General features: G+C 43.9%; 1 protein-coding gene and 1 non-coding gene across 2 annotated transcripts; both read left to right on the forward strand.

Annotated features, from left to right (window-relative positions):
- The first annotated feature begins 18,187 nt into the window (after nt 1–18,187).
- Nucleotides 18,188–24,101, forward strand: RPS3A (ribosomal protein S3A). The gene is made up of 6 exons (XM_032793244.2): nt 18,188–18,297; nt 19,085–19,188; nt 21,051–21,238; nt 22,427–22,635; nt 23,284–23,393; nt 23,934–24,101. Exons 1-6 carry the CDS (start codon nt 18,236–18,238, stop codon nt 24,053–24,055), a joined length of 795 nt encoding a protein of 264 aa, XP_032649135.1. The 5' UTR covers nt 18,188–18,235; the 3' UTR covers nt 24,056–24,101.
- LOC116832494 (small nucleolar RNA SNORD73) lies at nt 23,536–23,607 on the forward strand. The gene has a single exon (XR_004375460.1). It is a non-coding gene; the product is annotated as a small nucleolar RNA SNORD73 (small nucleolar RNA).
- Nucleotides 24,102–24,675: the final 574 nt, after the last annotated feature.

Consider the following 24,675-nt stretch of genomic DNA (forward strand, 5'->3'; position numbering starts at 1 on the left):
TGCTAATCAAATTACTATGAGCAATACTTCTATAAATAAAACATTAAAAAATGAGGTGAGCAACTTTTCTGTTCTAACATGGCCATCTGTCATATGTAAAGACATCACCCCATTAATCTGTCTAATCAACTCCATTCTCCTTTCAAAGTTGGTTAGGCAAGATTATGGGGAGGCCTAGATGTTCTCTTGTTTAAATGTGTTGTAAAACCTCCTCCCTTGTGTTCTGCTTTCTGTGCATTTATGTGCGTAAAGGTGAAGTGATTATAAACAGACATCACTACTGTAAAATCCAAGACCCTGTTATATTACCATATGTGACATTTTCATTTCCTCCTGATATTTTCTTTTCAAGGAATCATGACTAATATAGATTCTTATATTGATGACTGCCTTAAAAATACTCCAATTCCTGTTTTGGTTAGTTGGTCATTTTTTCCAAGAATGTAGTTGTGGTTTTTGTTTTTGTTTTTTTCCCCCCCAATGTGACAAAGGTGGTGTGACGGGTTGGATCACAGAAACCCTCTTGGGATCTGCCACCTGATGTGCCAAGACTATTTTTGCCCCTGTTTTCCCTGCCAGCTTGGGACCCCGGCACCCAGTCTTGCTGAGCCAGACACGCCCATCTGCTCCAGCAAAAACCCAGCATCTGAATTACTTGCCCCAAAGCTGCAGGCTTGACTGAAAGCAGCTTACAGAAGTGTTCCTGTCTTTAAAACTCAGATGCCCAACTGCCAATGAAGTCTAAACCCAAATAAATCCGTTTTACCCTTGTGGAACTAGAGCAAGAAGTGACAGGGATTTGAAGAGGATTTCAATGAAAACGGTCTCTTTTGTGAGCAAAAGTCAGGCTAGCTGTAACTCTAATAATGCGAGACTTGTAGAAACGAGGATTGTGTGAGGGGAGTGGGAAAGAACTGTGTGAGAAGTTGTTGCGACCTTATGTAGATAAATATGGAATGCAGACTAGAATCTAAATAGATGTGAAAATAAGATATCAGGATGACCTATGTATAAACAAAATGCAGCTGTTGCTCATTATTGTATGTAACAAAAGGTATAAATGCTTGCTGTAATTGTTTACCTGTAGAGAGACCTGTTTAGCTCTCTCCCTCCATGCAATTGCTAGAGATAAAGTATCTGATTTTTCTGCACCCAACCAGAGAGTGAGAACTATGTTTTTCTCCGACGACCTGTATGAAGCTTATACAAGGTAAATTCATAAATTGTTTGCCCTCTATAACACTGATAGAGAGAGATGCACAGCCGTTTGCCTCCCCCAGGTATTAATACATACTGTGTTAATTTAATAAGTAAAATGATTTTATTAAGTACAGAAAGTAGGATTTAAGTAGTTCCAAGTAGTAACAGGCAGGACAAAGTAAGTCACCAAGCAACATAAAATAAAACATGCAAATCTATGGGCTTGGCTACACTTGCAAGTTGCAGCGCTGGTGAGCGGGTTACAGCGCTGCAACTTACTCGGTGTCCACACTTACAAAGCTCAGCCAGCGCTGCAACTCCCTGGCTGCAGCGCTGGCTGTACTCCTGGTCTGCTACGGGTGTAGCGAATCCAGCGCTGGTGATGCAGCGCTGCTCATCAGGTGTGGACACTCACCAGCGCTGTTATTGGCCTCCAGGGTATTAAGAGGTATCCCAGAATTCCTGTCTACAACAAACCGGAAGGTACTCCCCGGAGCTACCAAACACAGCTGCTCTTTGCTCCAGCGAGCGAGCCGAGCCGAGGCTTTGGAATGTTCACAGCTGTTTGCTTGAGGAGACAAACAGCACGGCGGGGGGGAGGGATTCCGTCGGAGAAGCTGCTTATCTGGTCTGAAGCCTTTTTACATTTAAGAGTGATTGAGAGAGGGGTGGGGGAAATGGCCAGAATTTGCAAGGCAGGGAGCTCACAGTGTCTGCTCCAAAAATCCGCTCTCTCTGTCTCCATGACGCTCCCTGTCACACTCCACCCCACCCCCCTCTTTTGAAAAGCACGTTGCAGCCACTTGAACGCTGGGATAGCTGCCCACAATGCACCATTCCCAACAGCGCTGCAAATGTGGCCACACTGCAGCGCTGGTAGCTGTGAGTGTGGCCACACTGCAGCGCTGTTCCTACACAGCTGTACGACCACAGCTGTAACTCCCAGCGCTGCACATTTCCAAGTGTAGCCATACCCTATGTCTAATCAAACTGAATACAGATAAGATCCTCACCAGTTCCAGAATGCTTCCTTTTACAGACTAATCTCCTAATCTCATACCCCTTGCAATCACTGTCCCTTTGTTCTAGGTTCTTTCAGGTATCCTGGGGGGTGGAGAGGCTTTCTTTAGCCAGCTGAAGACAAAATGGAGGGGTCTCCCCTGGGGTTAAATAGACTCTTGTGGGTGGAGACTCCCTCTTCTTTCCTATGCAAAGCCCAGCTCCAAGATGGGGTTTTGGAGTCACCTGGGCAAGTCACATATCCATGCATGACTCAGTTTCTTACCAGGTAGCAGCCATGGGTCACATGCTCCTTGAATGTCCTCAAGTAGACTTCTTATGTGGATTGGAGCATTCCAAGATTCATTGTCCTTTAAGTGTTTCTTCATTAGGTACTTAACTTCAACATTCCTTTCTCCAGGAACTGACCGAATGCTCTATTAAGGTTATTTAGAAATCAAGCTAGTACATAACCAGTATTCATAACTTTGAATACAAAAATGATACATGCATACAAATACGATTAATAGATTCAGTAGATCATAACCTTTAGAGAGATGTTACATGGCATATGTAGCATAAAACACATTCTAAGCATATTTCCATAAAACCTTATGGGCGGTACCATCACAGGTGGTTCTACATGTTATAACATCACCTGCAGGCATGCTACTTCAGACCTGGTTATTGCTGGGGGATCTCCAAAGAGAACCCAAGATGCTGTAAGAACTGTTGACAGGAACATAGCTGTGTTTAAATTTTGAAGTGCAGTGCTGAACTCGTCATCTCCCTGCCAACTCCCAGCAATTCCAGATACCTGCCTCTGATCTTTCCACTGTTCCCTCCTTACAGTCTAGTTTTAACCCAAAGACAATAAGGTAAAAAATTAGCCCTGATGTAAGTGAACATAATTCCACTGAAGTTGCATCAGTTTACAATGGTCTGATGCCTTCAACAAGGAGTCTGCTATGTGGGTTTCACCAGTAACAGAATACCTGGAGCTTAGCATGCTCCAGAGGGTAAAACAAAGGCAATTTCTAGCTTATTGAATTGTGGTGTTCGCATTTTCTCATTGAGGAAATACCCCTCTGTGCCTTCACTTAGCAAATGCATTTAACTAGTTCCATTGGCAAGAGATATTGTGTGCCATTATTGACCTCTGAGAAGAAAATATCCTTTATACAACACTTTATTTTGAAATATTTATTCCTAAATGGAAAAAAGCAATTACTGTCATAGAAATGTGCTAATGTTAATTGTGGTGACAAATCTATTCCTGTCCAGTGTTTACATTATAGCTGAACAGAACAATCTGCAATTAGGCAAATTGGTATAATCTGTACATGCCTCTTTAAAAATGAAAAAGGGGGAGAGGGGCAGCGCAAACCACATTTCCTCCTCCTAGTTTGAAAGGGATGAAGGAGGATAAGTATAAAAAAGGGTTTTTTTTTTTTTTTTTTTTTTTTTTGTGCATGTTGGAAACCATTCCCATATAGTGATGGTAATAAATGCTACTGCAGAGCTATTTAAGATGTGATTCTACTGTCAAAAGTGACAGTAAAAATAGCATGGGAGGGGGGCTCCATATCATGGTGGCTTAGTGATTTCATATCAAATTTGCTGAATTAATAGTAAAAACATCTTTTTACTAACTACCAACTCCACAAATTCACTATGGGCTCAGACAGTCAAGATGGGTTCTTTTCATCTTGTGCAGCGTTACCAGTAATAAAGCATCATGAGGCAAAATTATACCCTTACCTCCACTTGGGCAGGCCATTAGGAAAAACAAACACCCCCCTCCCCAGTTCTTAGCTTGTAAAGTCAACAAATATATGACATCAGTGAGAAATAATAATCAGGTGCACCGCAGTACCATTTTCATAGTCATCCTTTGGAATAGTATGAGGCTTTAAAGAAAATGTAGAACATAACTTTCACAGAAGTAGGAGAGTTCTGTTAAAGAGGTATGTGATCAGCAAAACTTGTTCTGGTCAGTGCAATGGTAGTCTTACAGAGGAAAATCACACGTATTTCCTTCAGTGAAATCACTAGATAAAATACATAAATGTTAATTATTTGGTCAAAACAAAAGCAAAATCCTGCAAGCATTTTTTTTAAAGCGTGCGTTGGGAGTAACATTTCCAGTGGAAAATACTGTACATTTAAAAAAAACAAAACAAAAAAAACAACCCTATAGGAACAAAAAAGAGAAATCTGCATCTTAGCAGGCACTGAAGTAGAATTTATAATTGGTACAAGATTTTCCACCACTGGAACGAATCATACCCGCCCCGTTTAATTTGCATATCAATGAACAAGTTGAAAGTAACAATTAAGAGACATAATGTACCCATTCCCTGTGGAGCATTATTTAAAACACACTTTTTTTCCAAGTACAATTAAAAATCAGAGTAAGAACATGCAAGGAGACAATGCATTGCAATTAAAGTGATAAACACTGTGCCAGCTTATACCAAAACACTTCTACTCCTGTAACAAAGCAGAAACGGAATGAGTATTTAAATTGACTATATTTAAAACAATGCCAGAACATTGTGTGGAGTTCCAAATTCATAATGTGTAGTTCAACTTTATTTTAGAATTGATTATAAACAAAAAGTATTTTCCATCATAATTGGGAATGCTGTTTTCTTTAACAAAATTGGAATAAATCCATGTCTTAGGCCCCCATTACCAGAATGCCTCACAAACGTATTTATCCTCATCTCACCCCTGGGACTGATGCACAGAGGTTAACTGGCTTGCCTGTGGTCACACAGGAAGTCAGGAGCAGAGTAGTGACTTGAGGCCTTTAAAATCCTAAACTACTGCCCTAACCACCTAAGAATCCTTTCTCTCAATATGTATGCATACGCTGTAACTATTGCATACAGATAAAATACAGAGAAGTTGTTGATCCTACAACTGCTTCAGTGAAGTGGACACCTATACCACTTCAGACCACCTACTGTAGGGTGACCAGGTGTCCAGTTTTTGATCAGAACACCCAGTCGAAAAGGGACCCTAGTGGCTCCAGTCAGCACCGCCAACCAGACTGTTAAAAGTCCAGTTGGCAGTGCTGTGGAGCCAATGCAGGCTAGACCCTATTTGTTCTGGGGCACCGTGCTGCACCCCAGAAGCAACCAGCAAGTCCAGCTCCTAGGCAGCAGGGCCACAGGGCTCCACATGGTGCCCCTGCCCTGAGCACTGGCTCTGCACTCCCACTGGCCAGTTCCTGGCCAATGGGAGCTGGGGGGGGAGGGGCTGTGTTTATGGGTGAAAGCAGTGAGCACTGCTGAGCCTCCTTCCACACCCTATCAATCCTCAGCCTCATTCCCCAACCTGGAGCCCCCTCCTCTGCCCCAAACTGCTCATCTCCAGCTCCATCCCAGAGCCTTCACCCTCCCCTGCACCCCAACCCCTGCCTCAACCCATAGCGCCCTCCTGTACTCCAAATCCCTCAGCCCTACCCCCCAGCCTGGAGCCACTCCTGTACCACAAACCCCTCATCCCTGACCCCGCCCCCAGAGCCAGCATCCTTAGTCCAGAGCCCTCATCCTCCCACATCCAAACTCCCTGCCCCAGCCCAGAACCCCCTCCCAAACCCTGAACCCATCATTTCTGGCCCCACCCCAGAGCCTGCTCCCCTGTTTAGAGTCTTCACCCTCTCCTGCACCCTGGTCCCAGCCCAGTGAAAGTGACTGAGGATGGGGGAAAGCGAGCCACTGAGGGAGGGGGGGATGTAGTGAGTGGTGTGTGTGGCCTCAGAGAAGGTGTGGGGCAGGGGCAGAGGCAGGGCCTCAGGGAAGGGGCGAGGCTAGGTGTTTGGTTTTGTGCCAATAGAAAGTTGGCAACCCTACCCAACTGTTGTAAGTGGGACTCCAACTGGCTGTAGCAAGTAAGCTCATTTAAAGGCAGTTGCAAGATCAATGTCTTACAGCTGATTCTCAATAAAGTCATGGAGTTTAAAGCCAGAAGGGACCATTATATCATCTAGTCTGACCTCCAGTATATCATGGGCTACTAACACCACCCACATACTAAACCCAACAACTGAAATTAAACCAAAATATTACAACCCTCAGGAGACTAGACTATTCTGTGCCATAGGCAAAGAATAGAAGGGACTGAAGTGCACCTATGCCTGAAGCCCCTGTAATGGCAGGGAAGTGAGATATACACAGATATTACTGGCAAGTGATCTGTAACTGAACACTGCAGACTCATGCCCAAGTACCGTTGGAAACTCTGTATAAAAAAGGAGATGTGAAAACATGCGTTCTGTATCACAAACACGTTTGCTCCATTGGAAGATTCCTGTTTAAGTAGTTGAATCATATAAGCAAAATACTTAAAATGAAACCACATAGAACACTTATGCAGCTCTTGGGTGTGAAATATTCACATAGGTTAGCACTACAGAGAGGATGTGTTTCATTGATGGGATTTAGGAGTCATGTTTATTAATATTGTGCATCCCTAATCCTGATGGATTAAAAATCATCATATATGACTAACTAAGAAACACTGCATTTGTAATCGGTATGAACATTACAGAGGATGTTGGAAAAAAGGAGGCCTGACATAGCAGTGCACTTGAACCAATACTTGGTGTTTACATTCTCTTAGTATTCTATGACTGCAGAATTCATCAGACTACAGTAAATTCTCATAGTCAATTAAATAAATCAGGGTTTGGAATGAAGACTATCATGACAGAACCTTAAACAGTCTATGGCAGTGACAGAAGGATCCTTTATAATGGTCTCAAATTACTTGTGGAGCTTTCCTGAACACTTATTTTTTGATGGTTGTAGTTATATCTGAGATTTTGCTTTTCATCTAGATCAGTGTTTCTCAATGACCAGTCCATGAACCAGCACCAGTCCCTGAGATACCCCTAGCCCAGTTTTGGAAGGCAGCAAGCTGGTCCCTGGTATCAAAAAGGTTGAGAAATACTTATCTAGATTACAGATGCACAATACCAATACATCTGACTCCTAAATCCTATCAATACCTGCCACATATAATACTAACACAAGTGAATGTGCCATGTACTCATTCTTTAAAGTACACAGAATGTCGAGTTTTGGAACCCTGTATAGAGGTCTTCTGCACTTGAGGTAGTTATTTCTGTTGACTCACCCTTACAGTCAGTCAGACCAGGTGAGTCTCATTCGCACCTTTGTCTGAGGTACTGGGACTGAATTATCAGAGAGAAGGCTTTAGAAACAACCAGATGATGATTATATTCAATGGTTCTTAAAGTCAGAATAAAGGGAAACCAGAGGAAGTTGTATGTGTTTATGCATATATACATGTGCTGTGTTGAGAGAGGGGTAGGGACCCTGACCTGTTCACATTAGTAAGAAATTTCTTACTATTTTTCAGTGAATAAGCAAGATACAAACAGATACAAAGGAAGGCCCATCAATGCAGTTAGGTATGCATCCAGGGGGCTGAAAAATGTATGTTAAATCAGGAGTTGGCAACTTTTCAGAAGTGGTGTGCCGAGTCTTCATTTATTCACTCTGATTTAAGGTTTTGTGTGCCGGTAATACATTTTAACGTTTTTAGAAGCTCTCTTTCTATAAGTCTATAATATATAACTAAACTATTGTTGTATGTAAAGTAAATAAGGTTTTTAAAATGTTTAAGAAGCTTCATTTAAAATTGAATTAAAATGCAGAGCCCCCTGGACCGGTGGTCAGGACCCAGGCATGAGTGCCACTGAAAATCAGCTTGTGTGTCGCCTTTGGCACACGTGCCATAGGTTGCCTACCCCTGTGTTAAACAAATCAGGGTTTCTACTGGTTAGTGTGCTAATCAAAAAAAACTTAGAAAAGGTTTGTGTATATTTATACACCACTCCCACCACTCTAGCTCAGATTCTGCAAGTACTTCCATTAAGAACCTTATTTTCATAGATTCATATCTTGTCTATAATTAAAAATTCACTATGGACTGAAACTTATTAGACAAGGTTTCTGAACAATGTCACTTTATTTTTAAAAAGCAACATTTAACTGCTGTAGCAGGAATGAACTTCAGAGGTTAGGGAGTCAACACAAACTATGGGAGAGGAAGATTTCTATGCAAGAATGAGATTCTGAGAATGAATAATACTAGGCCCAACAAGAGATCAGGGTATGGAGAAAAGGAGTCAGATACTGTACTGTAGAGAGATGTTGGCAAATTATCAGGGAAGGAAGGTTAAATCTGAAAAAACTATGTTTAAAAAAGAATTCCAACCATTTTATTCAGGCTGGAAATCCAAAAAGACAAGAATGACCAATTGTGGAAGTGTATTTGAAAAGAAAATATCTGCTGATTAAATACTGTACACAAGGGCAAGATTGTGTCCTTGAGAGTTGTGTGTGAAAAGGGCCTTCCCTGTTCTTACCCACCTGTGCTGTGCAGGGAGGGGCCACCTTCCTGGTAACCTACAGAAGGTCCTCTGGTCAGGAACTGAGTGTCTCTGGGTTGGGAGTAGGTAAGTCTGGGGTATATGTGTTATGCTCTCACCTGCTCCAGGAAAATTACTAGAAACAGTTAGCACAGAATCCCAAGGATCCCAACTATTAGGGTCAAAGTGCCTGGGGAAGGTTTGTAGAGCAATTTCACTGGAAGAGTAGTGCCAGAAAACTGGAGGGGGACATGCCTCAGAACCAGTGTGGAGGCAGAGAGCTTACTTCCTGCAGATCAACAAAGGCCTGCACAGACCTTGGTGGAATGTTTTCTGGAGGAGACACATGAACTCCTTCCACCGTGGGAATGGCAAACTTCATCATCATGGAGGGCAACTCATTAAGAGTGTCCCCCAGCGTTCCTCCTTTCCTTTAGGGGAGGAGATGCTCTGGATCTTTGTTGTTACCATGGGCACTTTTTCCACCCAGCCAGCTGGTTGCAGCTAGTTTCCTAATGAAAGTGACTTTATTTATGACACTTGCAATAGAGCACTCTATAGACAGAGATCATAAACCTTACTTTAATACTGGTTTAACAATAAGCAGTAATGCTTAGAGGTGTCTCTGATTGTTCTATTTGCTACTTAGAGCATGTCTACACTACAGCCTTAAGTTGACCTAGGTTAGGTTGACTTACATCCACTGCAGTTGCTTCCACTGACTGAAGAGGGACAGCATGGTGGGCTGAGAGCCAGGGCTCTCCACTCAGTGCAATTCCTGCCAGAAGCCTAGCTGTTCCCTGGGCTCTCAGCTCCCAGGTGGGAGTGGGGGGACAGCCACCCAGGCTTCTCAGCTCCCTGAGCTGCTCCTGTGGGCCACAACCTGGCTGGCCGTGGGGACAGCCAGGTTCTAGCAGCCAAGCTTTCTTATCAATTTCAGGGCTCCAGCTTGGCTGATGTAAGTAACACAGTGTCTACACAGATGCTGAGTCGCTCTAACTACATCAACATAAGCCCTATGCCTCTTGTGGAGGTGGAGCTATGATGTTGGTGTAGTAGGGCAGTTACATTGGCAGGAGCAAGGCTGAGTGTGTACACTGACATAATTAGGTTGACATAAACTGCCTTACATTGACCCAACTGTGTAGTGTAGATCAGGCCTTAGTCATGGTTAGTGCTTTTTACTGTTTTGAAATACCAAACTGTCTGGATGAGCAAAGAGGATGCAGTTTTCTCAGCTTATTCTTCCCTCTTACCCTCCTCCACACATTTGTTATGTCTGTGGAATGCAGAATCAACTCAAAGGAAACTGAACAAGGACCCATGAGCAGCACATATAAGAGGCCAGGGGAGGCTAAACCTCCCCAAAAAGGGTCAGCCATGCAGGGGGGAAATGCCACGGATGTGGTGCAGGTCACTCCTCCAGAGGCGCGCTAGCCTGCCACGGCCTTTGTAGTGCTGGAAGTCAAGCTCCATAGAAGTTGGGGGGATGGGGAGGGGGACCAGCACCCAGACCATGGCCTTGCCTGCACCCTGCCCTACCCTGCCTTTTCCCCCAAGGGCTCCCCCCACCACTCATGCCTCTCTGCCCCCTTCCCCAAGTCTTCCCTCCCCCCACCTGCTGTTCGCTCTTTTCCCTGGCCCCCAATCTCTAGCCTAAGACAGGAATAAGTGATGAAACCATGCCTCTCCCTTCCCCCCACCCCCGTTCAATGAAGCGAGTGGATAGGAGCGAGCAGCAGGCGGGGGGGCCTCAGGAGGGGGTGGGAAGAGGTGGAGCAAGGGAAGGGCCTTAGGTGGGGGAAGAGGCAGAGCAGGGGTAGGGCCTTGGAGGTAGGGCCACAGCTCAGATGCTGGAGGGTGCCCCGCTTCCCCCGTACTTCTAGGTTGCTTCCAGAACTCACAGGTGAGTCTCCTCATACGGAAGACTCTCACCACCTATACAAGCACCTGAAACTATGTGAGAACTGTGTGATGCCCTAAAGCACACAGCTGGTATCAGGTATTTCCTAGAAATGGACAATTATTTTGGGGGGAGGGGATACTAACCAAAAAAAACCCACAACAACCAAACAAGACCCTGTGAGCTCTGCTTACCAATAAGAACTGCTTGCATCTTGTCAGCTATTTACACTTGTGCAAAGTGGGAATAAAAAGCTAACCAAGGTGCAAAGCGGTAGAGAATCAGGCCCTTTAATTTAGAAAGGTCCTCCATAGGTTTCGACTGGGGAGAATCAAAGAAGCAGAGTTCACCTGCAGTATTTTTATAGTACCATTTTGCTTGAAAGACTAATATAGCAGCTCATGGGCTAGGTGCATTGTTATCTACTAACTCAATTGCAGCCGGAGGTACTGTGGATACCAATTGCTTATGTTTCCAAAACACTAGGTCTCAACTCCAGTAACACATGAACTATAGTAATATAATCACTTTAAAGTAACTCCTGCAAACTGTTTAAATACATTTTATCTGACCAACGCAAGCAAAGTATAACTGTTTTAAAATAATTGTATTTAAATCTGCCAACCTGTGGCCCGAAGAAGCCATTCCAGAATCAGGGCATTGCTAGGATGTAGGGCTATCCTGGCCACATTCTCTTTCCCAAGAAATTTTCCTTGCACTTGAGGCTGAGAGGGGAGTGTCACTGAGCTGCTTTGCTGGATCTGTCACTTGGGGACACTCATTATACAAGGATAATCTTCTTAGGGCCTGATTCACTGGCTTTACAGCTGCTTTGTTCCCTGGAGCGATTAGCAGCATAGCCACAGCAGAGCCAAGAATCAGGACCTAGGTGTTGGGAAGTTGGCTTGAGGGGAGTGAAAGGACTCACTAGAAGATCTTGGAAGAGGAAAGGCAGTATGGCAATATGTAAACAGTCCACTAAAAATGGTCCTGGATTCAAATATGGGCTCTTGTCAACTTGTTGTTAATTTCAGTTGGCAAAACCTGGAAACAAACTTAGTTTTACAAAAAACAAACAAACAACCCACCAAGATGTGTGTTCAAAACCAGGACATGCCTAAACATTCAAGAATATACACACACTCTAGATCTCTAGTTTGAGAGGGCGAGACACAGCAGGGCAGATGAAATCATTCCAACAAATCACCATTTGCATGTATGGGCCCTTCAATATTAAGTTATATAATGCTGACCTTGCTTACCGTTCCCTGTGGTGCTATGTAGACTGCATAAGTTAAAGCAGAACACAGGACTTACTGCAACTGGATATCTAACACCTGAGGGCATGAATTTTCATGGATAAGATGAAAGTATATTAAAGAAAAGAAGGGAGAGTTTTTGAATTATAGAAGCCCCATCAATAATAGATTTCCTATGAGTTGACTACTGAAATACTGGCAAGGAGGCAATGTATTCAGTCCTGGATAGGAACACTGAGAATAGTTATAAGAGATAAACCTCTTGTACGTAGTGCCTATTATTAAATATTATTTAATTCTAATATTGGTTGGTTCCTATTAATGATTGAGAATTTAGAGTTTAAAGAAGTTTATTAATTAGTGGCTGATAAGTATTCATTTCTGCTCCAAGAAAATCCCACTTGTCTATCTGCCTGCAGTTTCTGGTTGACACTTGCAAATGGGATATGTTTCATCTAGCTTCCATAAAGTTCCCTTTCATGAGCTACTTGCCAGTGTTAAAATAATTAAATTAAATTAAATTAAATGGACTTTCACAAAAAAAAATGTAGGGGGGGGGCGGTAGCAGGCTCTTAGCTGTCAAAAACTGGGTATACAATGTGGTTGTCCATCCAATTCTTCCTTCCTGCCACAGGGTTCAACCAGTACTTCTTTGAAATTCCGACTCCTGTCGTGGTCTACACTACAGACTTATGTTGGTATCTACTTCACTCTGGGTGGAAAATCCACACCCCTGAGTGAAATATTTATACCAACTTAACCCCTGGTGTAGACAGTGCTGTCAATGGGAGGGCTTCTCCCATTGACATAGCTTCTGTCTTTCAGGGAAGTGGAGAATCTCCTACACCAATGGGAGAAGCTCTCCTGTTGGTGTAGGTAACCTCTTCACTAAGTCCTACTGTGGCTCAGCTGAACCAGTGCAGTGTAGACAAGCCTATATTAACGACAGTGTGAGGCTGACAGCATCAGGCCGACTCGGACTTCCTTTTCTAGATGGCCTGCTCAGGGCTCCCACTGCCTCTTCATTCCTGTGAGTCACTTGTTTCTCTGCAGAGCCCCTTTCTTTAAAAATTGATTCCAATCCCATTTGAGGAAGGAGTTGCAAGGCAGACAGCCTTAAGATATATGGAGGAGTCTTGCCAAGACTGGGATGCTGGCCTCTTACAGATACTGGGCAGGCAGGAGAGAGCAGGAAGTTTTTGATAGGTGAATCTAATCTTTGGAACTTGATGCAGAAAGCTGCCAACAGTCTCAGGACGGTGGCCAGGACTGAAATTTATTTTGGCTAGGAGTTGTGCATTGTTCTTTATTTGAGTGAGTGGGAGTTTGATGCTTCCCTAGTGCAGCCTGAGGTAACTTTAATCAGTAACACATGAACAGAAAAGAATCACTGAGCTGGAGCTCTAGCTAGCTTTTCTGCTGGGAACAAGAAAAAAGATCCTTGCTGTATGGCTTCCCAGGTACCTTCCTTTTCCCCCCATACCCCCAGGGCCGTCCTTAGCCATAGGCAGAACAGGCAGCCACCTAGGGTACCACTAAGTCTGAGGGCAGCCAGGACAGACGGGAAGCAGTGGAGAATGTAAGAGCAGGGCTGCTGGGTCCTAGAGAGAGCCGAATGCAGCACAGTCTGAGGGAGGGGATTGGCTGCTGGGGTCTCTGAGAAGGGGTGGGGGAAGGAACTCACCTATGAGTGTGACTCTTTCCCCCAGCGTGAGATGAAGCAGGCTCGGCGGCTCTTGCAGTATCCTTTGTTGTCCCCCATAACATCCATTCTTCTCTCCCCTGCCCCACAGAGCACCCCCCCTTTTCTCCCTCCTCCCCGCCACGGAGCACCCCTCCCTCCCCCCTTCCCTCCATCAGGGCTGGGTTGGGTGGGAGGGGAGGCTGGCTGCCTGCCTGCTGAAGAATGACAGTGAAAGTAACTCACTTCCTTGCAGGCAGCCAGGATTGGAATGGTCACACACAGCTGGGCTGAGGATAGCCAGATAGCATGTATGAAAAATCAGGACAGGGGGTTGGGGTAGGGTGAGCAGATGTCCCACTTTTATAGAGACAGTCCCAATTTTTGGGTCTTTTTCTTATATAGGCTCCTTCCCCCCCCCCCACCTCCCGTCCTGATATTTTTCACACTGCTGTCTGTCACCCTAGGTGAGGGGTACAATTGATGCTTGATAAGCAAGCCCAAGAATGGAACTGGCCTATACATAGCGGAATACTGATCGGCGTCACCCTTAGCAGCTGGGACGTGCAGCGGCTTCCCCTCTAGGCATGACGCAGAGTGACAATACCACGATAAACTTACATCTGGGGGAGGGAGCGGGCACCAGCGGTGAGTGAGGGTGCTGTGAGGAACTCCATGGGTCGCCATGTGCGACCTGTAACTGTAGACAGATGCTTGTGCTAACTTCTCAGCCATGGTTTCTGTTGGGGCTAAGGCCGGCTGCGAGGGCACCATGCGTAGTGATCAAACACAGAGAGGGTTGTGCATGCTGCTGTCTGCCAACACGTAGCAACCCACAGGGGAGCATTTTTGGGGTCCTAAGCAATCTCTCACTCATCTCCAATCTCCTCACTCTAAATTTGTTGTAAGTTCCCTTTTTTTACTTATTTGGCTGCAAGCTGTTAAGACGCAAGCGCCTAGAGAAGGGTCAGAGCGCGAGGAAGCATAGAAAGACAGTACATGGTGTGACATTTAGAAATTGTTAAATATAGCACAATATGGGTTCATACATAATGGCTTGTCTAACAAACACTAGAATTCAAAGGTTATCAAATTACCTTTTTTGTAAAATAATATCTAATTAGAAGCACATAGTCAACTAAGACAAATGAAAGTTGGGGGAACAATCCCCATACTGGTGATGAAGTGATGATATTGGGGGCAGGAGTGCAATTCCCAGTTTTCTCGATCAGATGTAAAACAAACATAATGCTTGCACTAGTACGTTCACATAAAAGAAGAAATTTATGACTCAAATTAGGTGCCCTCCGACATAACTGTAAATATACTCATAATACCTCCTTTACTAATAAAAGGAATGGAGGTTCGTGTTCAACCTACAGCACACACCTTCCAAAAAAAGGCTCGCCTACGGCGAAGCTGAAATATTTATGTGCATAATCGCAGCGCGTGGCCTAGAGCGGCGCAGCCGCTCAGACTGCCTGGTCTCGTGATTTTCGGTCTGCATACCCCTAAGGAAACCATCAACCCACTTAAGCGGGATCTCATGAGGTCCTGGCCGCCGGCCCACTGAGGAGCACCGACGCTCCGATCCTCTGAAGACCCCATCTAGGAACCCCAGGACTGTGCAGCAGCGCGGAAGCAGGCGCGTCGCTTGAATACACTGACTGAGCTCACGTAAGCTCTCACCCCAGCTTGTCAGTACCTGGGGGTGATCACGATTACACTCACAGTTGGTGTACGGTATATCACTGTAGCAGGGCAGTAGCAATGTCAAATAGGGAAATTAAATAGGTAAAAACATTAGAGAGCAACTATCAAAAAATGATATGCGAAGAATCGTAGAGCAAAAGTGGTGAACCAAGCCTAACCCATAAACCCGTAGAGCAGGCGGATGGAGCCTGTTTATTACTCACCAGAGGGCAAGTCGAGATAAGCTAAGAATATGCCGAAACCGACATTTGGCAGCATTTTGTAACGGAATGACATACGGGTCAGGGAACGGTCAGTACGCAGGTGTATCTGGGAGGCCATCCCTAACTATCCCTGAGCGGAGTGGGGTCCATGGCATCATTACATCCATGGCAGACACCCCGATATGTGTGGAGCATCCACTGACCAGCACGGAGAGTCCTAGGGAAGAGAGCTCAGTCTGAGTGACTGCGATTCTCGGTTAATTTAAATGGAACTTGAACGTAATGAAAATTGAGTACAACGTCGTCATCATGTTGCAAAACATGCAAAATCGAATGATGGGGATTGTACAGTTTATCATATCACAAACTCTTTATATTATTATATTAAATAATATATATCTAATGTGTACATTACCACTTCGTTTCTATCTGACATTCCTGTAACAGTGCATCGACCAGAACAAGTTCTCAGTAACTAAAGCTCAATTAAAACTAATTTCCGCTTAGAAAGATGCAGAAACACTTGAACTTGGTCTTGCTATTTCTGCAATCAAATCAAGACATTCTACTTTGTCTTTGCCATACGATGACATTATACTTATTTTGCAGCCAAAAAAGCAGAAAAGATTGCTTTTAATTAAAAACAAATCCTTGTTTCAGTACCTCTTCATATAAATTTCCAATAAAATGTTGACAAATTAAAAAAATTATATTATTTGCATCATTCTGTCAAATCAGAATTTTTTCTATAGTGCTATTTCTTTAGTGCTAGTCCACCAGCATTACAGTGTGCTTAATTAAGTTAAACTGGTTTTAATAACATGCATGTGGCAAGTTTTCCAATAGCATAAGCTTATGTTTGTGTTGCTAAGAGCAAGACAGGCACAGGAGCACCAGTTTAATAATCCCGCCTAGGGCACCATAAATTCTAAGGATGGCCATGCCCTCCCCCCCCCTCACCTGGAGGAAGAGTGCGGATTCCCTTGTTGGACACTGGTGCTATCCTTCAGGGGAGAAGAATGAAGATTTCCCTCATTCTAGATTGATCCCTGAGGGAAATGAAGATGAGCTCCCTGCCTCTCTTGTCTGACTACATTCTCTGGCCTTCTGGGTGGGGTGGTGGTGAAATTCAGAGACTTTTTTTTTTTTTTTTTTTTAGGGGTGTGTGTGTGTGATTCCTGGTGGGGGTGGAAATAAGTGGTGAAGCAATAAAAACATGCTGTTGTCCTAATATAGTTAGTAAATGAGAAAGTAAATTATTGAGAAATACAGCTTGAACATCTTACTCATGGCAGTTGAAAATGTACTTGCTTGCAACAACTGTATTTAACAAGGTTTTCTGTGTCTCTGTGGACTGGAGTAGTGGGGTGCTCAGATCCGGGAGCTTTATTTGGGTCTCATTAGGCCATCATAGATGGAGATGATCTTTTCTGAAACCATCCTATATACTACATACCATGACAACTGGCGATTTAAAAGTCTGTCCTTTATTTGGTGGCCAAAGATCAGTATTAAGTCAATATTAGGTTTTCTTTGTCCTACATTACACCAACAATAATTTTTATACTATGAAAAAAATATGCTGAAGTTTTGCCCAGGTTAGACTAAGGCAAGGCTTCAGGGCTCATGTGATCTAATCTTTCATTTTTAATTGTTTCTAGCTGTTATGGTTGTGAAGAAAAATTTGGAAGTATGAACTGAGTGTACTGTATACAGCAGCAGTTGTAGAAACCCTGATAAAATAGCCTGGATAGGTGTGAACTGCTCTTTGCATCTCCATGGGTTCTTAACTCTGAAACCTGATGTGCAAGGAGGCCAACACAGCTCCCACCCCCACCAATCTAAATAAAGAATTTGGGGGGCCAGGGGGGCTCTTTTCATCTGCCACTTCAGAGGAATGGCAGCAGTGGAGAGCCCCACTGCTGCCATTCCTCTGACCCTGGAATCTTTTATTTAGGTTGATGGCATCTGAGTCCACTTTACTGGGCCAGACCCCAGCTGCACGAAAGACACCTGCCAGCAATGGCTGTTGTGTGGCCCCTGCCTGGGGTCCGATATGGGGATGTGCCTAGGGGCCCAGGGAGTCTTAATCTGGCCCCAATAATGTGTTAAACATGAATATCTTGTCCTGTACAGTCTGTACAGATTCACTATAGCTGGTGTCTAACCTCCCTCCCACCTCTGCCAATCATAGGTACCTTGTCTGTCTCTGTCACCTCTCTCCCACGATTTTTGTGACCTTTGCTGCTTTAACAGGGAGGCGGGGGCACAGAACTAAGTGGGAGGCAGCTGTGGACTGAGAAATGCTGGAGGAGGGGATGGGGTCCGGATCTGAATTAATTCGTGGGCGGGGGCCAGGCCAACATGGGGCTGAGCTCTCCAGCGGGGGCGGAATCACCCCAAAAATAACAACACTGGCAGCGCCCACGCTGGGGGAGGGGGCGCATCGGCAGCGCAAAAATCAAGGCACCCTGAAACCTCGCTGTGCGGATCTGTATTTACATCTGCAGGGCACGTGCGCTGCCGGGGCAGTGCAGGGGGCCGAATCCCAGAGCGCTGGGCTGCAGCCCACGGTAGCCACGACGGCAAGGGCGATGGACGCGGGATCCAGGGGATAGCCACGGCGCCTACACGTAAGCTATCACTAGGGTGAGCCCATTCTGTACCTCACCTTCGCCTCCCCCGCTGCCGCGCTATTTGGTTCAGTCCAGGAACTTGAGGGAGCTGATCTCGTCCCCGTTCCCTCCGCCCCTTCCGCTCTGGTTTCTCGCGAGAGTTCGGTATGCTGAGTTCTCGCGTGACACTCACGCTCTCGTATAATCTCGCGTTGCTGGTGGGCTTCGGCCTTTTTGGCTCCAGGGCGGTACCATGGCGGTTGGCAAGAACAAGCGTCTCACCAAGGGCGGCAAGAAAGGCGCAAAGAAAAAAGTGTAAGTGAGGCCGGGCGGGGGCGAGGGGTGGTGGGGGCCCCGCCCGGGGGGGCTGCTGCGCTGCGGCCGGCAGGATGCGCCGGATGCCGGGCGGATTGGGGCGGCCGGCGCAAGGAGCGGCAGTGGCAGTGTTGACATGGCGGCGGCTGGACCCGGGTTGGGGTGGGGGTTGTAGAGCGCGCGGGCCCCAGCTGCACGGGAAGGGCGGAGCTGGCTCTGCTGTGAATCCCCCTGTCCGAGGTGGGGGGCCAGGGCCTGACCGCTCGGAGTCCCCCAGCACCAGGCTGAGGCTCTCGGGGGAAGACGGGAGTTAGGGGGCCGGACTGCCTCTGCCCCACGTGCTGTGCGGAGCTGTCTTTAGTTGCTCCTGCAACTCGGCTGCCGATTTACCCCCAGCTCTGGCGCGATCCCAGGGCAGCCGGGACAGAGCCGCAGTACTAGATACTGTGCGCTGGGTCCCGGTTTCGGTCTCTTACTCTGTCCGTGAACGTGCAGGACCTAGAGGGCTAACACTGAGCCCCACATTGGGATGGGGTCGGTTACTTATCTACTGGTCCAGCGTCTGTGTCACTTATTGGTATTTGTAAACGTATGCTGATAAGAAAACAAGTTTGCATTAATTTGGAAAGGCATAAATTGCAGCAGCCTGTGGTATTTGAAGTATGTTGTAACTGCAACAGTTCTGTTGTACACGATAAATATGGAGGAAGTAGAGCAAATTTTAGGCCAGATTTAATCTGAAGAATGAGTGGAAATATTGTTTGTTTGTTTGTTTTTTTAAACTAAGGGTCGATCCCTTCTCAAAGAAGGATTGGTACGATGTCAAGGCACCTGCAATGTTTAATATCCGAAACATTGGGAAGACACTCGTCACCAGGACCCAAGGAACCAGTGAGTATCTAAAGTGTTGAGGTAACACTTGATATCTGTTATGTCCTGTCTTTCAAGACCATGCAATGCAGTATAAGCAGTTCCTGCTTAAATGAACGTGATTTGCAGTATTATAGGATAACTAGACTTAAAAAATGTGTTTTGACCTCACTGTTTGTAAGGTAGCACTAAGGTTTTTGTCTTCAGTAGACAAAGAATCAAGTTTTGCATACAGAATATGGTTTGGTTCTTGTCCATGCAAGATGAACTAACTAATCTCTGTCGAAAGCTATTGGCTAATCTGTGGGACTGAAATGCAAAGGAAGACCCAATAAAGTTTAGAATTCTAGGGTGTAAATTACTTAAAGATATTTAAAAGCATCTGGGGGAAATGACAAAAAATGATCAATATCTTTTATAGGAGAGGAAGATCCGGAAAGCAGTGATGCAGAAAGATCTTGGGAAGGACATAATGGGCAGATCTTTATATCTAATTTTTTGGGCACTGTATGTGCAGAGGCATCACTTAGCAGAGAGAGCCGTGGTTTTCAAACTAGGGGTGGACCCCTTAGGGGGTCACGAGCTGTCAGCCCCACTTTCCTTCCAGCATTTATAATGGTGTTAAATATGTAAAGAAGTGTTTTTAATTTAAAAGGGGGGTCACACACAGAGGCTTGCTAGGTGAAAGGGATCACTAGTACAAAAGTTTGAGAACCACTGGAGTAGAGGAAGGTGGTTATCTTTCACATGATCAGGTGTGACCACACTTAGAATACAATATTCAGGTACGGCAGTGGCACTCAGACTTTTCTGTTGGTGACCCCTTTCAAATAGCATGCTTCTGAGTGTGACCCTCCCCCCCTTACAAATTAAAAACACTTTTTAATATATTTAATACCATTATAAATGCTGGAGGCAAAGTGGGGTATGGGGTGGAGGCTGACTGCTCGTGACCCCCTGAGGGGTCCTGACCCCAGTTTGAGAACCCCTGAGGTAAGAGAACTTCAGTCTCTACTATTCAGAGATCAACAATGGAATCTGGATAAGCGCAACAATTACGTAAACATAGGTGTGCAGCTTGGCCAACATGATTAGAAGGGAGTTATGTTTACATGTGTTTCAGGGTTTCAGTATCAAAGGACACAAATTATTTAGCATGGTGCATGGGTGTAATTAGGAGCGATGGAATAAAATTAAGGAAATGGAAACTTTGGTCTGATTACGGTTCATAAAAGTGAAATCTAGTAATGTCCCATGATAACTGTGGACTTAGAGAACCTACTGCAAGGACAGTCCTGCATTGGCAGAGGTATAGTTGTTAAGTGATGAAATTAGACTTGTCATGTGCGCTGCTCCCTAATTTCAGTTCTTAATCATTTATATCTTTAGCTCTTATTTTGCACATGGATATGGTTTTTTTGTGTTAAAAAAAGTACACCTAGTTCTTACATTTTTATATGTATACTGTCCCCAAAATGTTGACCCCCATTTCTAAAGGTATTTGCAACACTGAGCGCACCAGTAACCTAAATGTCTTCTCTTAAATGTGTTGCTGAATTGAGACTGAATATTCAGGCCTGAACATAGAATTTATTTTTCGAATTTTAAATACGGGGCACAGCATGATGTCTTTCACCACTTTGTACTAATGCCTGACTAGTTCATTGACTAACTTTAACTTTAACTTCAACTGTTGCAGAGGTTTTTTTTGTAATAAAGTAACCAACTAAATTTTTGTAGATCCAAACTTAAGTGAATTTGTGTTCAAGTCTGAGTCTAATGTGGACTCTAATATTATAAATAAATATCAGATGAGGGTTCAGAATCTGACTCAGCTAGTCCTTCTAATTTTTAACAAAAAATATTATTTCATATGCATATAGAAATTGCTTCTGATGGACTTAAGGGCCGTGTGTTTGAAGTGAGTCTTGCTGATCTGCAGAATGATGAAGTCGCCTTCCGTAAATTCAAGCTGATTACAGAGGATGTTCAGGGCAAAAACTGTCTGACCAATTTCCATGGAATGGACCTCACCCGTGACAAGATGTGCTCCATGGTCAAAAAATGGCAGGTAAGTGGTAATGAAATGTATCTGTGAAGCTGCAAAAATACTACCTTGATAGTAAACTCTCTCTAAAAATTGAGATGAAATAACTTGATCTTTGATACTGCTTGCAGGCTGATCTTTTCCTTGTTCAGGCCAATGTTATATTTGTTTGTTGGTTGGTGTTTGCTGCTTTTTTTTTTTTTTTTAAACCAATAAGATAAAGCTTACAGGTCATATTTTTAAAGACCAGCATCTGCAGCAATTGCTGTTGCCCACAAAGCCACGCAGTTGCAGAAATTATACACAATACTTCAAGCTTTGCTTAAAAAAAAAAAAAAAAAGGCAAAACCTGTTTCTGAGGCCTTATTTACATTTGTTGTAGTTAATCATTGACTCCACTGAGGCAGCTACAACATGGTTATTTGAAGCAAATCCCTGAGACCTTTATTATAGTGATAAGGGCAGGGTTTGGGAGGGCACCTTAAGAGAACAGAACACCTTGCTGCATGTGTCATAGTTACTACTTTCAGCTTACACTTAAATACAGACTTTCAATATATAGGATGTAGACATCATCCTTATCTCAAATTTAAGACACCACAGAATGTCTTTATTCTAATTGGTGGATGTTCGTGTGCTTGTAAAACTAAATGAATGGATGTTGACTACAAGCAAGCTATGATTTTACTGCCTCCAAGTTGCTCCTGTTTATGAGGCAGGGAGTTGGGATGTTCAGTAGAAGTGCCAACACAAGAAGAGTGGGGTTGGAAGGGAAAGTTACTTGGCAAGGAGAGACTTCCCACTAATAGCAAGGATGTCATATAAAATCCCAACCTGGGATGGAGGAGGTGCATTACAAGAATCAACACCTTTGTGCTCTCTGTTGGTACTAGTGTGTTTGAATTCTTTCTCCTTCATTCAATCTGCCCATTATTAGGGTGCCAGATGTAAGAAGTGCTGCTGGTGTCATCAGTTAGTGCCCTCCCAAACCCTGTTTAGGAATTGGAAGTGTCAATAGCAGTTTAATATTAGGTAGAATTTATAATAATTTAGGGGCTAACTATTCGGACCTTAATGTTGGGGTTAAGTGACAGCAACATTAGAGTATTGTTTAGGAAGTTCTGACTGGAAATGCTTAGAAGCTGTGACTTGCATTGTGGTGTCTTTCTGTGATGATAGAAGGGACAAATGTATTCTAAACTTCTTTTCTAGACAATGATTGAAGCCCACGTTGATGTCAAAACTACCGATGGCTATCTACTGCGCCTCTTTTGCGTGGGTTTTACCAAGAAGCGCAATAACCAGATTCGCAAGACCTCATATGCCCAGCATCAGCAGGTCCGCCAAATTCGCAAGAAGATGATGGAAATCATGACACGGGAGGTGCAGACTAATGACCTGAAAGAAGTTGTCAATAAGCTGTACGTCTCAATTGTCATTAAACAAGCTTTAACTTGGGAAACAGTTGCCATTCTACTCTGGTTTAATTGAGTTTAAGTGTTGGTTTACACAGTCAGATAGGTTTAATAGCAATTCATGTATTAACCTAGTTTAAATTTCTGTGGGGACAGTACTATTGTGGTTAGCTTTTTTTTTTTTTAAGCACCTCTGTGAGCAGTAACGTGAAGAGACTGATTGCTCGAGTATCTGGATGTACTAATTTAATTAATATTTGCTAATTAAATAACTTACTATCTTGTAAAACAATTAGCCTTAGTCATTTTCATTCCTGGTTGAGTGCTCAACAACTACTTTTGTTGGGGAACCAAATATTTAACAAAATTATGGAAAGCTTAAGATACTGTTCCCCCCACACATACTCTCTTGCACCTGCACCACATCTGACATCCACCAAACTGTTCTGATTATGTAAATCTAAAAACAGAGTTTGGGAAGAGACTGGATGACACACACATCTTTCTGCAGAATTCAGCAATGTCTATGTTTTATAAGAACTCCAGTTCTTAACTCATGGGAGGGAAGGTGGGATGGACTGCTGTTGATGATATTAAATACTGAATAATTTGAACTCCTATATATAAATACTGAAAAATTTTGATTTTTTTCAGGATCCCAGACAGCATTGGCAAAGACATAGAGAAAGCCTGTCAGTCCATCTACCCTCTTCATGATGTGTATGTCCGCAAAGTGAAGATGCTTAAGAAGCCCAAGTTTGAATGTAAGTTGATTTCTGCTTAAATGTGGAAGCAAATCTGAATTCCTATAAATGTTACTTCATTTTGAAATATTCTTCTTGCTTGAAGAACCCAAATAAAAATGCTGGAAAGAGCCAACTAAATGTTTGACGGTTTTGGCTTGGGAATGAATGATGACAGCATGTTTCGGTCCCATATGACACTGAATGATTATACTCTTTCCACTTTTCTGACATTCCCATATAACGCAAGACTGAGTTACTAATGGCATATTTGAAAGACTTAATTTATTCAGTTACACAAAACTCTCATAGATGTCACTATTTGCTCTCATGTCTTTGTTTAAATACAAAAGTTAACTAAATCAGTGCAGCCTCCTTGTGTGGGCACTCTTAAATGGGCATGTCTTACTGATTTAGCTGCAGTACGATTTTGAGGTATGGAAAGGCCTATTTAAATGATTTGGATGTTTAACTTATCTTGCAGTGTATAGATGACAGGGAATTTAATACAAAGAATACTCAATTCTTAACAATTGCAATATTGTGTGGTTGTTTTTTTAGTGGGCAAGCTGATGGAACTGCATGGTGAAGGTGGTGGCACTGGAAAACCTTCGGGGGATGAGACAGGCGCTAAAGTAGAGCGAGCCGATGGATATGAGCCCCCTGTGCAAGAGTCTGTCTAGAATCAAAAATGAATGGAAAAAATAAAAAAAGAATATACAGCAGTAATAGTATTTGGTTTCATGCAGCGATACTAGACACTTACACCATGTGTGGTATAAGATGCTGGACACTTATACCTATTACCCTTATCAGGTATGCCACTTACTGCTATTGTTTCACATGCTAAAGATGCGAGCTGGTATGGAGTCTACCTCTTAATTGATCACAGTTAGGAGAAAGCAGGTTGTCAGGGTTCCCTCCCCACTTTAAACTTTACGGTACAGATGTGGTGACCTGCATGAAAGACCCCCCCTAAGCTTATTTCTACCAGCTTACGTTAAAAACTCCCCCCAGGCACAAATTCCTTCCTTGCCCTTGGTATCACTGCCACCACCAAGTGATTTAAACAAACATTCAGGGAGGGCCACTTGGACCCCTACCTCCCCAAAATATCACCCGAAGCTGCTACATCCCCTTTCCTGGTTACAAAGTGAGCACAGATCAACCCCCCTGGGATTTCAGGACTCTGAAAAACAACGAGGTTTTTCAAAGAAGTTTATTTAAAAATAAATAAATAAATACCTCTGTAAATGATTTGAAAGCATCTTCTCCCCTTATTGGTCCTTTTGGTCAGGTGCCA

Source organism: Chelonoidis abingdonii, chromosome 5 (genome assembly GCF_003597395.2).
Source record: "Chelonoidis abingdonii isolate Lonesome George chromosome 5, CheloAbing_2.0, whole genome shotgun sequence".
Lineage (NCBI taxonomy): Eukaryota > Metazoa > Chordata > Testudines > Testudinidae > Chelonoidis > Chelonoidis abingdonii.